We start from the raw sequence: 16,339 nt of genomic DNA on the forward strand, positions 1-16,339 counted from the left end.
TCACATGCACATCCCATGGTTTGAACTCATGACCTTACTTGGAGAAGCCAAGAGCTTAAACCACTCCATCAACTCACACACTCACACATACTTTTGTTATATTTAGTATTCATTATATTGTGATTTGAGTGTATTAACTTTTGTTCATTATATAAAACTTATTTTTACTTACTAAACTAGTTACCCATAATTCAAACTAAAACCATAACCAAATTTATTAATATATGGTTTGAAAATGGTTTTGGTTCATCTATCCAAACCAAATCTATTTTATAAGAACCAAAACCAAACCAAAACCACATTTTGCCACCTCTAGCCGGAGATACTCTTGTTGTTATGGTTTTAACTTTTAATCTATCACAAGATATTTTGTTATTAAAAATGGAGAAAATCTAGTAGTCTAGTAGACAGAACAGAAAGCAACTCAGAAGCAGAAACACAACATAACATGATAGCATTATTGAATCAAACATGGCACCAGCTAGACAGAGTACAACATCACATGAATCTGTTACAATTAATTAGACCATGATCAAACAAGCCTGCAGCATTATTCCCTCAGACTTTCTTCTCTGCAGCAGGAGCAAAAGCATTCTTAACAGCATCAGTGGCTCCCTGAGCCATGACCTTGGCTTGTTCACCAGCCCCTACCAGAACCTCCCCGGTCTTGTCCTTCCCGGCTATAGCCGTTTGCTTCGCCGACTCCCCGAAAACCGTAGCCTTCTCCATTGTGGTCTGCATGATTCCTCCGGCTCCCTCAGCAGCTGGAGCCTTCTCGGGGGTCTTGTCCTTGGCTTCACCAGTGCCGAACACAGAAGAGCTCATTTTGTTTATTGCATCCATTGTGTTTAATTTCTTTTAGGTGGAATTGAGTGATGATATTTTTGTGGGCTGCCATGCAAGTGAATATATAGATTTATGTGGCCACTCAGCTCATGCCACGTGGGAGTATGTAAGTTTATCTGCGGTCCAAATGAATTGGCCGACATGTTTTCACCTAGGCAGTTGGCATTTTAATTTTCACGTTTTGCATCATTAATACTATAACTGAAATTTTCACCTAGGCAGTTGGTACTTCGAAGATATTTTGTTTTAAATTTAAGTCACTTGTAAATATATTATATTTCTAAACGAAAATTTAACTAGGTTTCAAGTACTTTTCATTTTTATGTTTTTGTTTTTATCTTTTGATGAGGTGATAATTATAGAATTAATATATATTTTTCTATAAATATATATAATTACTATTTACTAATTAGATATAGGAAAGGTCAAAAAAGGTATAGAACGTCGAGGATTTGCGGAAGAGTTGATATTTGTGACATGCCAGAACTTTATTGCACAGGTCGGTAGTGGGACACACATGTCAATCCATCTCAGCTACCAGCTTTAAATGTAATCACTTCTAAAAATCCTTTAAAAAAAAAAGAAAAATTGTATTAAAATATTATCTGACATACTCCCTCTGTTTTTTTTTATATGACGCTTTGACTTTTGGCACACACTTTTAAGTGCTTTGACCGGGTAGTTAAAAATATTATTTTTTGAATTTTCTTTTTCTGAATAATAATATATAATCAAAATTTTTATTCAGAAAAAGAAAATTTAAAAAATAATATTTTTAACTACCCGGTCAAAGCACTTAAAAATGTGTGCCAAAAGTCAAAGCGTCATATAAAAAAAAACAGAGGGAGTAGATTGTAATGTTGGTTCATGAGTTTAAACTTTAAAGAAGCTGTTAATTCAAAATTTCAATTTTTTACACAACGGAAATAGAGAAAAATATACAAATTCTTGTTAATATATTAATATACTTATTTTGATGCGATTACAATTGACATGTCAAAATGTTTGTAAAGCATATTTAGCTTATTATTTCAAACTAAAATTGGGAATCAAAAAATAAATACCCAGCAAAAGAGATTATTATCAAACATTCATTTATCAAAGTTCACGTGATTCTGGTTTAATTCAATAATCATAGAACGGGTCTCGGAAGATATTTTGGGGAGGATATGTTGAACCTGTAAAAACACAAAGAGTGTGGGTGTGTGTAGGCACCACAGAGCTGCCTAGCAGCCCTAACAACAAACCTTGTGACGAACATTTTTGTGTAGTATAAAGGACTTGAACGTTTCCAGAAACATTCATGATCTCGACTATGTAGCAGCTATCAGTTGAAAACATTCCAGAGTTTTGGTAAATCCACCATCACATACCTGAGCGCTAAAGAGCTAATTTAGAGCCCCCGTCACATTACAAAGCAGATGGGAGAGCAAAATATTTTCTCTCCCTCAAGCTCTCAACAGTTTCTCCGAGGCTCTCCTTGAGAGGGATGTAGCTGATGCCCAGGCTTTCAATTTTCTTCTTGGATACCTGATAGGTTGGCACAAATGGCTTGTCATTTGCACACCTGCATTTTGTTGTAAATACATTGATATATTGATCAAAAAATGTATCTAAAAATTGCATGAAAATGAAGATCCAACAACTGTGACTGATCACATTCTCTCACTACCAACATATCTAGACATTTTTAACTTGCATAGGTAACATAGTAATATATCTATAGTAATATGGCACTGATATTTTAGCAGCGACTGTTAGTTACAAATCATATATCAGGCAGTCAGATCAAGGTCGGCAACAAAATCTATCTGTTAAGTACAGAGACTAGTTCACTACGTAAACATGACGGAAGAGAAGAGAACTGCAGATAATAGAACTGAGAAATTTTGTGAGATTAATATAAACTAACATTTATATGCACAGGGTCAGGTTACAAGGGAATAGGTACAATTTATACATTTTAAAGACCAGTTGGGTTGAAAAACTTGCCTGACAGGAAGTTGCAACGAAGGATATAAATAGCGCACTTTATCAAGTAGTTCTGAATAGTGTGCAACGCTCTCAACCATGCAATATCTTCCATTAGCTGAAGTAATCTCAAATGCTTTAATATGTGCAATAGCCAATAGCCACATCCTTTACATTAACCCATCCCAAACTAGCATTTGGAAATGTTTGTGCTCCTGCAGAAATTTAAAGACATATTACTTAATAAAACTAGTCGAAAAGTTCAGATTCACATTATAGTAATAAATGTTATTTGATAATCAATCTTAAGGTATAATGACACTTTGTGTGCTTTACTTCTAATTAAATGACAAAATATAAACTAGGCCGGTGAAAATAAAGCTAATAAGAGCATCACCTTTTATTAAGTTTAAAATTTCAGCAGCACTTGTATTAAGACTTGGTTGCAGAAGAGGTCCAATAACCATTGCAGGGTTTATTGTAACCATGTCAATTCCCCTCTCTTTCGCAAACTTCCAGGCAGCATCCTCAGCTAATGTCTTTGAAAGAACATACCACAGCTGGTACAGTCAACAAGAGAGGTATGAGGAGTGAATCACTAATGTAGATTTAGAAAAATCATGCGTCATTTATTGGTATAACTAGATAATTTGGCAGCAATCTCTATGACAATTACATGCAAAACATATAGTTAAAGCCTACTCCACACACCATGAACATTAAGGACAGGAAAAGCACGGACCTTCCTTTTTCTGCAAATCTCTATATCAGAAAACCATGTCTCATCAACTATGACATCAGGAGTCTTAGGCCGACCATTATATGTAACTGCTGCTATAGAAGAAGTCAAAACCACTCTTTTAACTGATCGAGCTTTTGCACATGACCTAAGAACATTGAGTGTTCCCTTGACTGCAGGATCAATCAATTCTGCCTGAGAGAAAGGAGAAAAATAGTAAAACCTTAAAAGTTAATGAAGTGTTTTCACAAACAAGTAGACAGATATCACACTCTGACGGGGGAAAAACGAAAAACCTTGCATCTAACAATAAAATACTTGGATAAAGTATAGAAAACTTGTTACAGTGCAAGATTCATCAGTAAACAAGTCTTGTTATTATTCATTCACCGTAACTATTTCTTTTTCTTCCACATCGAGGATTCTAGGACTAGCAAAATTTATAGAAAATGGTCAATACAAACTTTGTGCGCAATTCTATTTAATAAAGATGATTACTACTGAAACAAGGTTGCATCAAGTTGAATATAGAATACAGCTTTACATTAAGGGTCCATTTGTTTCACAAGAAAAGGTTTTCGTGATTTTCCAGCGTGTTTAGGTTATGGAATATATTTTCCAAATTATCAAAATAACACAGAAAAGACAAAAATTCTGGATAAAATTTGCTGCATTAAAAAAAATTCCAGGAGAAGAAAAGTCCTTTTAAAAATGGTTTGGAAGTATAGAATATTACTTCCCCTTTTCGGAAGTGAAAAACATTTTCCAGAACTCATTCGCAGTTTCACATAATGTTTTCATGATAGTCAAGTTACGGAAAATAATTCCAGAACTCATTTTCGGCACAAATATTTTCCCCGAAAGTCTTTTCCAAATTCCAGTTAATTTCTGGCAAACAAACGAAGCCTAGAGAAACATAAATTTACCATAGGTTACAAACCCCTGTGCTACAGAAAAATTAAGTAAGAAGAACAACTAAGTAAGATGGTAAACTCAAAATATGTGGTCATCTTATATACAGTTTCAAGGTCTTGCCAACTACCACCCCATATAGGGCAGGCAGATTAAACAATATACAGAAATCTTAGTAGTATGAAGTTTTCTGGGTATTGTACCAAAATTATACATAACTATTTAGACAAATCTTTAATGACATTTTATTCTTCTTATTCTTATTCTTATAACAATGGTATAAAACTAGGTCAGCTAATAGTTTTTCCATATATGCTTAACTTGAGAACTTGTCACTTCTTTTGGTGTCCAGGTTATCAAAAAAACATGTATAACAATTAACAACATACACACATGCATGCCCACTGCCTGCACACTTAGATGTGCACATACTCATATACATATGTATCATTTAGTGCTGTGTATGAAGATAACCTGTGGATCATTGACTGTGTAGATAAATGGAGATGCCATATGGAAAACACCTTCACAACCATCAGTAGCAGCATCAAAAGAACCTTCTTCCAAGAGATTTGCTCTATACAAATGAAGTCTATCCACAGCTCCATCCAGTGCAAGCAAGTGTTTGGTTTTCTTCGGGTCACCTAAATATTACTGGTGTTAGAACCTGTAATTTTCTCTGTGGTGGTAAAACGAAAAAAGTATTTATGCTTCTTTGGTGGAGGGCTATTGTAAGCTGTGCAAGTATTCTGAAGCGACAACTTTTTTTGGCAAGTATTAGGGTGTTCTGGACAACTATTCCTGTGAGCTTATAGACAAGCATATACTTGAATCTTATTGTTTGAAAAAAATATGTGCTGTTTTGAAATTGTCAAAAGCACAGAATTATACTTAAACAAAAAAAACTTGGATAAGTACGCTAAGCTAAAAAAACCCTACAAACACCGTATATGTTATTTTTATGTTCTTAACAAGCATGTCATACAAGAAAGGGTGAACTGATAACGTTTAGTTGTTAGATGGCCACAAAACAATATTCAATTGTATGAAAATTCTGCTAAAATGAGGTTGACATATTATAATAACTATAATATACAACATAGTTTCTGTTTACCTTTGTAAGATTAATGTTTTCGTTCTTTTCTATGGTCTATACATATGCCTGTACGCCTCTCTAAATACTGACACTAGATATTCAGAAAAATAAATCAAGGCCAATTCAAGAAGTTGAAATTAACTTTACAATGCTCACTGATTCATAAAATTAAAGAAAATAGACTGAGATCACTGATGAAAATTCTGGATACACGCAACTAATATGTAGTGCCAAAAGCATGAAAACCAGGTTAAAGAATTTAGTGACCGAGGAAGAGACACAAATTGTGAATGTGGAGAGGAATAGTATGGCACTTAACCAACATATCTGCAAAACTTAAACATACAGGAGTTGCAAGAAATAAACAACAGTGTGGTTCACATAAGCCAATTATCCGTCATCGCTTTTCAATATCTCCAGACAATTTAAGAATAATACATAATAAAATTATCCAATTTTTTGCAGACTATTATTTGACAAAAAAAAGTATCTACCCGGAAAATGAAATCGTCCTATATTCAATCACCAAGAATTCAAGGATTGTCTAGCAGCAAAGAGTCATCAGTAACCCTTTCTCTTGACAAAGGTATGCAGCCCAGAGAGAGAGAGAGAGAGAGAGAGAGAGACTAGTCAATCATCAGTTACAGAGTTAAAGGTAGATATCAGTGGTGATTATATTATTGAAACCCCAAATTATGATTTGGGGCAATTTCCTGACATGGGGTATAAAGCATATAAGCGATGATTTGATAAGAATAGTAAACGAGTAGCAAAAATGAGAAAGGCAGTTGAAGAAATGACAGAAAGAGGTGGAAAAACTTACAGGGGTCACGAACAGTGGCATGAACAGTGTAACCACGGAGAAGCAAAAACTTGACGAGCCATGAAGCTATAAATCCGGAAGCTCCTGTCACGCACACCCTTTTCCCGTCTCCGCTCATCTTTCTGTCTTGTTTTATCTGTGTTTTCCGGCTTCTGTCTGTATATTCTAGTTAGAAAGGAAGTGATGAACAAATAAAACGCTTAAAGTAAAGTCATAAATCTCGATATGGCATTTCCAGAAAGAAAGCCTTATTTTTGGCAAAAATATATATATGAAATTTACTTTTTTCTGAAAAAATTTCGTATTTTTTTTTCGCGTGACAAGGAGGTGCTTAATGCTATTATATTTTAATTAACTAGTTGAGAAGCCGCGCGTTGCGGCGGCCTATAAAAATTATATTAATGATTTAATATTAATATTTGTAGAATGCAATAATTTTGTGGCTGTTTATAAAAAATATATTAATGATTAAAAATTAATATTTGTAAGATAAAATAAATTTTGTATTATAAAAATCTTGATGTAATACCAATACTAATATATAAAATTACAAAATTGGACTATAATTCATGTTGAAAAAATGAAAATAAATTACAACACATAATTAACAATTTAAATCACGACAAATCTTAATTTTATTTGTGTTTTTTTTTTTTGAAAAGTAATCATGTTCTTACATTGTCACCTTCCTCCAATTTTTTTTGGATTGATTGTGCACAAATACATCTAACTTAAATCCATGAAATGCGGTGTATAATGACTCTTGCTTGTAACAAACTTTATTTTTTAATATAGTATGAACAGTCTACATTTAAAAATTGCTTGAACGGAGCAAACAGATAATGCATAAATAATATTTTCATGTGTACAAAGTAAATCATATAAAAATTAACGACAACAAACATGTCTGATAAACAAAACAAATATTATAAAAGAATAACCAACAAACATACATCACCGATAGTTAATTTACTGATATCATCCATCAATATCATGTCAAGACTATATTTTTCTCCCGTGTTTGGATTTGTCGACTCCCACGTAGCGGTCTATAACTACCTTTGCTTGCAACAACCTTTATTTTTTTTAATACTGTATAAACAACCTTCATTTATCGTTGCAGAAGAACGGCACCACCGAGTTAAAAATCGAGGAAGAGAACTATCACCAGAAAGAGGTAGAGTTGTGCTATTGAGAGAGAGTAGGTTGTGTTTAGATGATCCAAAACCCTACAAACTATACAAACTATAGGGGTATTTATAGGTGTAGAGAGACTTGTGTGCCACTCTTTTCCATAATTAAATAATCTGAAACAAAATCAGATTAAAACTTTTAAGCTAGTATATTAATAAATAATCTGAAACAAAATCAGATTCTGAAAATTGCTTCTAATATATCCGAAACTAAAAAAGGTAATTCTAATTTTTGATATTTTTCATCCGAAAATTCCAAAAAATTAGAAAATTAGAAAAATAGAATGAAGCGATGTGAGAGGCGCCACCTACACGCCCATCGCTTCTCCTTTATATAAACAAAATCAGATTAAAATTTTCAAGCTACTATATTCCATAAATAATCTGAAACAAAATCAGATTCTGAAACTTCCTTCTAATATATCCGAAACTGAAAAAGGTATTTCTAATTTTTGATGTTTTTCATAAAACTATTATATTTCATAAATAATCTGAAACAAAATCAGATTCTGAAACTTGCCTCTAATATATACGAAACTACAAAAAGGTAGTTCTAATTTTTGATATTTTTCATTCAAAAATTACAGAAAATTTGAAAAATAGAACGAAGCGATGTGAGAGACGCCACCTACACGCCCCTCGCTTCTGCTTTATATAAGTATATTGATTTTTCTTAACATAATGATGTTATATAGATTATCACGTAGGTAAAAAATATGATGATATCATTGAAAAAAGTCATTATACATTGCTGTCATAGAGAATATCCCTATATATTATATAGAATAATTTATAATGAATTTATATATTTGATATCCTACTATAATAATTATGTCATTTTCAATTCTCTAGATTTGTATATTACAACTGGTACGTTGGTGGATAATTCAAATAAGTTGTGTTTTTCATGATTTTTCCGTGTTACAACTTTCGTCGATTCGGAATGGATCGGTTAAACATCCCATCAGAAGGCTAGTCTTGACTCTTCTTCACTTGGCTTTCAAGCAGGGTCCTTCTTTCTCTTATAAAATTTAATTTCTTCTATAACAATAGTACTAAGAGATGCATGCTTCTCTTGGAAAATAAAGACCCGTTCAAGCATAACACACCTCTCTTAACACTATAAAGACCACACCACTCACAACAATAATGGCAAGTGTACATCACTGAACTTTTAGGTACTAAAGATTCACACAAACAACAGTACAGCAACAATGTCCAACTGATCTCATCTCAAGCAGACATGTCCAATTGTTCATCAAACTGCATTATTTACTAAACATTCACACAAGGCAACAGGGCAGCAACAAGGTCCAACTGATCTCATCTTAAGTGACATGTCCTAATGCCCATTAAATGGCATTGGTCAACAGGGGAATAAAAGGCTCTTACAGAATCCAGAACAAATTTAGGGAAATACTACCAATTAATAACTATTTAGGCCACAAAAAATTTCTTCTCTTTCAAGCTCTCGACCGTTTCCTTGATACCATCCTCTAGTGAAGTATAGCTAATGCCCAAGCTTTTTGTTTTGTCCTTGGAAACCTGATATGTTGGTGTAAAGGGTTTGTCGTCCGCACACCTGCATAAGATAAATGTGCAAATAAAAAACAGATTACAACGGTTACTATGTTCACAAATTGAGGAATAGAATAATCATTTCCTGCACATATTGCTGTGTTCTTGACTTGCTGAAGGTGAGATGTGGAGTGTCCAGGTAGAAATATAGTACATTGACCCAAATTTTTGGTTATTTACTTGGTATCACGAATTGTGAGATTATAATAATAAATTAACAAGCTCTTAAATAATCATAGAAAACACTAAAAAAAAAGAAGAGCATTCAGTACAAAGATCAGCCTTTAAACTTGGTCTTTAAACACTAACCATCAATCACTTCCTTTTACTCTGTCATTTGGATATTTGTTTTCCTAGAATCATTCTCACATACTAAAAAACAATCAAGGTATTAACCTGGACTGTTCAACGTCAATCTGAGCCACCCCTCAACGGAAGATAGATATAAGTTGGATCAAATTACGACAATACTCCCACATTACACTTACTATATTGCATTAGTTCTCCTCGCATGAATCCAAACTGAAGATAAGTAGATCTAGATGGCTACACGAGGAACCCTGAGGGCAAAGGAGTCTAACTGAACAGAATATAAAAGCTATAACAGTTGGTTGATCACAATACATAAGGGTCTCGTTTAGTCGTTTATATCGGCAATATACACTATGACAATATGTAAACCGGTTTATTTAAAAAAACAAAAAAAAAGTTGGCAGATGTAGTCAAACAGTATAATATAATATTCAGAATGAAAAATAAGATATCTCTATAATCTTACTTGTCTGGAAGTTGGAGAGAAGGATATAGTTTGCGTAGAATATCGACAACCCCTGAATGGTGTACAACACTCTCAACCAAACAATATCTTCCATTAGCGGAAGGAGTTTCATACGCCAGAATATGAGCATTCGCAACATCCTTGACATTAACCCAGCCGAAGGAAGCATTTGGATATGTCTGTGCTCCTGCACAAGTTCAACAGGTAAATAAGATGACATACTACAGGCTAGTACAAAGAAATTTCTACTTGGAAGATCTCACAAGTCAAGTTCTACAATCACAGTAGTTACATTCATCAAGTCCTTCAAGCCTCACAAATTCACATTCAAAGAACAATTTTACAAGTATTATAACAGACTCCTAATCACTGTCTAATTGATGTACATACATGTGACGTGAACCTATTAGCTGGAAAGGTGGATGGGTGGCTGCAGAAAAGGATGATTAAGATGATCGACATGCATATGGTACTACAGCAAAGATGCCAAACGAAGTCACAATATCTCTCTATAAAGAACTATTAAACACATAAAAATGTCGAACTACAGTTATATCTGGCACATACCATTTATCAGGTTCAAAATTGCAGCTGCACTTGTGTTCAGGGTAGGTTGAAGAAGAGGGCCGATAACCATTGCTGGATTGATTGTGACCATGTCGATGCCCTTTTCTCTGACAAACTTCCATGCTGCATCTTCAGCTAATGTCTTTGAGAGAACATACCACATCTAGTGCAAGAGATGAGTGAAAAATAGAGGAAAGATATCAGAAACTTGATTAAACGAAGAGCATACAATTGTTGACAATATAGAACAATAATATACCGACTGTAGAAATAACTTTTTAAATTATTTTTCCATTACTTCTACACACTTTCAGGTAATTAGAGCATCTCCAAGATACTCTTAGTAACAGAATAAGTTTTTCATTATCAAATCAAGAGGCAGATGACAAAATATGGCTCTGTTGAAATCATGAAGTTCATGTAGTGCTTGTCGTGCCCCTTTTCACTTCCTTTAGCTTTGAGCTATAGTTCAACTTTCAACTCAATATCGGGGGCTGACCAAAGTCTCCCTATTTGAAGACAATGGTCAACCTGTACGCCAGGTCTTCGCACTTGATGACAAAGACGGAGACTTATAGCATGGGTTGAACGAAGAAAAGTGGTATTTCTACCGTAAAGGGTTTGAAAGATACTCGACTGTTAAAAAAGTGAAGAAAGGAACTTGCATTCATTCCTTATTTATTTTATTATTATTAACAGCAACTTGCATTCATAAGAATACAAAATCAAAGGGTGAAGGGACTGAGAATATATTATAAAATATTACTTGAGAATGGGTAAAAACTCTTCATAAACGAGGAGAGAGGAGGCTCTTAGTAAAATTTGGGGAGTCTCTTGGAGCACCTTTTTATCCATCCTTCTCAATTTTATACTTGAGTGTCAAAAATAGAGAAGCACCTGGAGATGCTCTTATAGGTATGTCATGTAGCTAATAGAATTGTTAGACACATGTACCAATATATTTTTACTCCTAACTAGAAAGGTGCGAACAGAGTGAACCTATGTACAAAAACTTGGATTGGATTGTAAGGAGATAAACGCATTAGTCTGAAGCTTATTTTATTTATGCTTTTGTAGGCCTAACAATACATTCACAAGGCAAGTATCAAAAAAATGGCGGTTTGTCCTAGACTTCTTGAGAATTTATAATAGCAGATTTCTGTTGAGATTTAATAATAGGTATTACGCAATAGGTATTACACATGCTTAAAGGAACAAGCTATTATTTACAAACTGCTTCAAAGAAATTTATATCCTACACCCTTTCTTCTTTACCTTATTCACTTCGAACTTAAAAGGAAAGATAAGGTTTACTGAATCTCTGCTATTAATCTGTCTTCAGACTAAGATAAACATTTTGGTTAAGGCACCTTAAATTTAACCACGAACAATGATACAACTCATAATGGCGAACCACACAGATTCTTTATTACATGTTTCAGAATCTTGAAACATGTTTGGACATAAGAACTGACATTACCACACACAAAAAAAAAAAAAAGAACTGTCTAGGTCATTCGCCAAATTGGGGTATTACTGTCAGACTCAGACAGTAGTGGCTCAATGTCAGTTAATAGGTCGCTTAGATCATAATCTTTGTGACTGGTAGTCTACTCACTCCTGAACTATCTTTAAATTTACAAAACAGAACAAGCTTTCTACAATACACACTTAAGTAAGCAAAACCCCACAAATGAAGGGTATATCCTTCAATTTTTCCTTTCATTATACATAATATTAGTTTATACTATTGCCACGATGATACTCAAGCATTAAATGATTCATGCATGTACCAATGGACATTATACTACAGAAACTCAGGTTCAGTTCAATTAATTAATTAAAATTGGAAATATTAGTATGTGATGATCAACAAATTGATTGTATAGTAAGAAAATGCATTACATTTTGACTCGATATATGCAAAGTTCAAACAAGGAGCAGTTCTATCATAAGTAATAAGTTAACTTGTAAGATTATAAGAGCAACAATCATGTACCTTACTTTCCTTGCAGAACTCGGGATCAGAAAACCACGACTCGTCTACTACCACATCAGGAGTCCTGGGCTTACCATTGTATGCAACCGCTGCAACAGAAGAAGTCAAGACCACTCTTTTTACTGAGGGAGCTTTTGCACATGACCCGAGTACATTAAGTGTGCCCTTAACTGCAGGATCGATCAATTCTGCCTGAGATAATAAATGAAGCAGTTATGTTATTTTTATCATTAAAATTCATATAAAGATTTCTGAGACATGTCAATCCAATTTCTTCATATTGAATTAATTGTTTGATAAATTAATATTCAAATTGTTGAAATTTGAGTGCACAAATCTCCTGTTGCTATGACTTGTCACTTCTCTAAAATCACTTTCTAAACACGAGGCAAGGCTTATTAGATATGCATTCATATACAACAGCTAAATATAATACAAAAAGCACCTGCGGATCATCAACGGCATGAGTAAAAGGTGATGCTGTATGGAAGACACCTTCACAACCAGCAACGGCAGCATCAAACGACCCTTCTTCCAGTAAGTTCGCTTTAAACAGCTGAAGTCTATCCTTAGCTCCCTCAAGTGCAAGCAAGTGGCCTGTTTTCTTTGGATCATCTTGAAAAGACAAAGAGCAAATTGTCAATACTTTTGGTGACTGGCCAAGCATGGAATAACAAAGAACTTCGAGTTCATGGACAGATACATAAATTTTACTTTTGTCAGTCATAAATATAGATATATTATTTACTGATATGTCGTCATATATCTCCACCCAAATCGTCATTTACAAGGGTTTGTTCTTGAATTACAAGTTTTACGACCATTAACAAAAACACGAGATGCAGGGTCCTTGCACTATGTAACAATTGCATTCCAAAATTATGACAGGACATTGTAGACCGAGAATTTCAATGAGGACTAGTTACCCCATTTCTCCTTCAGGTTAAGAAAATGCTTAGAAACATTGTGCCTCTTTTCATGGACATTTTATATATTCCAACAAAATTCATAGGTACAATATTAAGAGAGAGGGAAGACAAATTGAACCGAGAAAGACAAACACAGACTTAAGCCCAACAAGGTACCGAAAAATGACAAGAAACATGAGTCAATTAGCTGGAAAAATACCCACACTCTCCCCTAAAATCTGCAGTGACATAGTTTATCATAACACACCAAAAGTTTATTATATTAACACCATAACAAACCAGACGACTCAGGCCTAATCTTTCTACCGGTAATTTAATCTCATAATTAAATTCTAACACAATCTCGAAATTGAACTCCGGGAACTGAATGACAAATTATGTAATGCAAAAAGATATAAAAATGTAAGTAAAGGAGAGAGAGAGAGAGGGAGGGAGAGAGGGAGAGGAAGGGGGGAGGGAGAGGGAGAGGGGGGTGAGAGAGAGAGAGAGAGAGAGAGAGAGAGAGAGAGAGCTAACTGGGATCTCTGACAGAAGCTTTCACGGTGTAACCACGCTGAAGCAAGTACTTGACAAGCCATGATGCTATGTAGCCTGAGGCTCCAGTTACACATACCGTCTTGCTCATGTCTCCCAAACGACGTCGCTGAATTGATCGGGAATTAGATGATCGGACCTTGTGCGTACAACTTATCCAAGCGTATGTGTTTGCTGGTGTATTTATACACAAGCAGCCGACCTCAGTAAATGCTGATTGACGCACTCAGTGATGCTATTGCTTTGAAAATGTTGATTATTTTATTTACATGTAAAATATAATTATTTTTTGAAGAAAATGTAAAATATAATTTTTAATTTATATATTTTGATATATACTATTTAATAATATAATAATAAATTATTATAGTTTTTTTTAAAATTATCATATACTATTCTTATAAAGTCATATTTTAAAAATAAAAATAAATAACTAAAATTTTGATGTTTTAACTTAGAGTCTGTTTTTCGACTTTAACCGCAAAAATGACTGGTGTAATAAATTATAAGTCGAATTAAAGTTAGAAATAAGTCAAAATCTGACTTAAAACTAGAAGTTAGTATAATGTATAAGTTACTATTTTCGGTGGATTAATTTTTAAAAAAAATTAAAGAAATAATTTTTTTAAATCAGTTTAACTCATGAGTCATAAGTTCAGTCAAACGAGTTCTTAATAACTTAAAAATCACCCATTTCAAAAAAATAAAATAACTTATAAATCACGAGAATAATAAAAATATTGTGTTTTTTGTGAAATTCAGACCATGACCCCTGTAAATTTAAACAATCTTTCAAATCAATGGAGTTTTATGCATTAGAATTTAGAGGAGGTAATATCACACTCGAATTCAATACAAATTCGATCTACAAAATATAAATTCGGGTTAAAGTTTTTTTGTTCGGGTCGAACACGTTGACCCAAAATCAACTCGAAAAAAGCGGGTCGAATTCAGATTACTCGAAATTATCCGAAAATTTGTATATATATCATAAAATTGTTATATATTTATTAAAATACATATATTTATATTACTTTTTATTATATATCATTTAAATTTAATAAATATTTTATTTTGATCTAGTGAAATTAATCTATTAAGATTAGAATGATATTTATTCATTACATAAAAAATATACTCCCTCCGTCCCATTTTAATTGACACTTATTCCTTTTTGGGACGTTGCAAAAAGAATGAACCTATTAAACTTATTATTTTTAAACACTACTTTTCACTATTACACCCTCTACTTTCTTCCACTATCTCTATTCTATAATAATATAAACACTATTACACCCACTACTTTCCTCAACTATCTCAAATCTATTACTCCCTCCGTCCCAGTCATTTGTATACAAATGGCTGGGACACGGAGACCAAGAAATTGGGTAAGAAATGAGTAAAATTGGATGAAAAGTGGGTATAGTGGTGGGACCCATTTATATTTAATAATAAATTTGAGATAGTGGAGAAAAGTAGTGGGTGTAATAGTGTTTATATTATGGGTTTGTCTAGTGTGTGCCCATGGGCACATGCTAAGCATTAAAATCTATGCATTTGGAGGGTTTTGATTGGTGTGGTTGTTGTAAATGCAGGGGGGTCCACCATTATTAGAGAGTGTAAGCCAATCAAAAGCTTCCAAATTCATAGATTTTAGCACTTAGTGTGTGCCCATGGGCACACCATAGAAAAACCGTTATATTATTATAGAATGGAGATAGTGGAAGAAAGTAGTTGGTGTAATGATGTTTTATATTATAAAAATTTACTATTTTTAGAATGTATACAATTGATGGGACGTCCCAAAAAGGAAACTGCATACAATTCATTGGGACGGAGGGAGTATTAAAATTTTGATGGGTCCAACCACTTTACCAACTTTTCAACCTTTTTACTACCTTTTTCTTAATCTCCGTGAAAGTCAAAACGGTTCAATCTTTTCGGGACGGAGGGAGTATTTATTAATACAGATTCAGATTACCATGAACAGTGCGAGAGTCGTGTTCGTATTGAGTATTACTAGTATCAACTATGACACCATAAAATTTCGGGTTATACGAGCAGCCGCCCTCAGGACTCAGGAGTCAGGAAAATGGAAATGTTGTTCGAACTTCGACGTACTCCGTGATGCTGATGCAGCAGCCCATTTTGACGAGCGAGCTCGAAAAACTGAATCCTTACAAACGCCTCCTTTGGTTAGATTTAATTATTAAAAAGAAAAATTATTATTTATTTATATGTTAAGTTTGATTTTATTTTATATATTTTTGTTAAAAATATATTTATGATCTATTATATTTAAAATATATTAATATAACAATAAATTAAAATATGAATTATCTTTTTAAGTGGTTTTACACATTTTTGTAAAATC

General features: G+C 33.5%; 1 protein-coding gene and 1 pseudogene across 1 annotated transcript; both read right to left on the reverse strand.

Annotated features, from left to right (window-relative positions):
• Nucleotides 1–433: 433 nt before the first annotated feature.
• Nucleotides 434–6,605, reverse strand: LOC108200750 (phenylacetaldehyde reductase-like; annotated as a pseudogene).
• Nucleotides 6,606–8,743: 2,138 nt separating this feature from the next.
• Nucleotides 8,744–14,200, reverse strand: LOC108202817 (phenylacetaldehyde reductase-like). The gene is made up of 6 exons (XM_017371359.2): nucleotides 13,948–14,200; nucleotides 12,948–13,117; nucleotides 12,503–12,694; nucleotides 10,504–10,666; nucleotides 9,937–10,123; nucleotides 8,744–9,162 (listed from the first exon to the last, which is right to left on the reverse strand). The coding sequence occupies exons 1-6, from the start codon at nucleotides 14,054–14,056 to the stop codon at nucleotides 9,018–9,020; spliced, it is 966 nt and encodes a 321-aa protein (XP_017226848.1). The 5' UTR covers nucleotides 14,057–14,200; the 3' UTR covers nucleotides 8,744–9,017.
• Nucleotides 14,201–16,339: the final 2,139 nt, after the last annotated feature.

This window comes from Daucus carota, chromosome 9, assembly GCF_001625215.2.
Source record: "Daucus carota subsp. sativus chromosome 9, DH1 v3.0, whole genome shotgun sequence".
Classification (NCBI taxonomy): Eukaryota; Viridiplantae; Streptophyta; class Magnoliopsida; order Apiales; family Apiaceae; genus Daucus; species Daucus carota.

Excerpts from the sequence above, each read along its gene's own strand:
- LOC108202817 (XM_017371359.2), bottom strand. The coding sequence starts at position 14,056 with ATGAGCAAGACGGTATGTGTAACTGGAGCCTCAGGCTACATAGCATCA. Across the intron at positions 13,118-13,947 it reads AGCTTCTGTCAGAGATCCCA|ATGATCCAAAGAAAACAGGC; the intron begins GTTAGCTCTCTC and ends TGTCTTTTCAAG. Across the intron at positions 9,163-9,936 it reads TCTCTCCAACTTCCAGACAA|GTGTGCGGACGACAAACCCT; the intron begins GTAAGATTATAG and ends TATCTTATGCAG.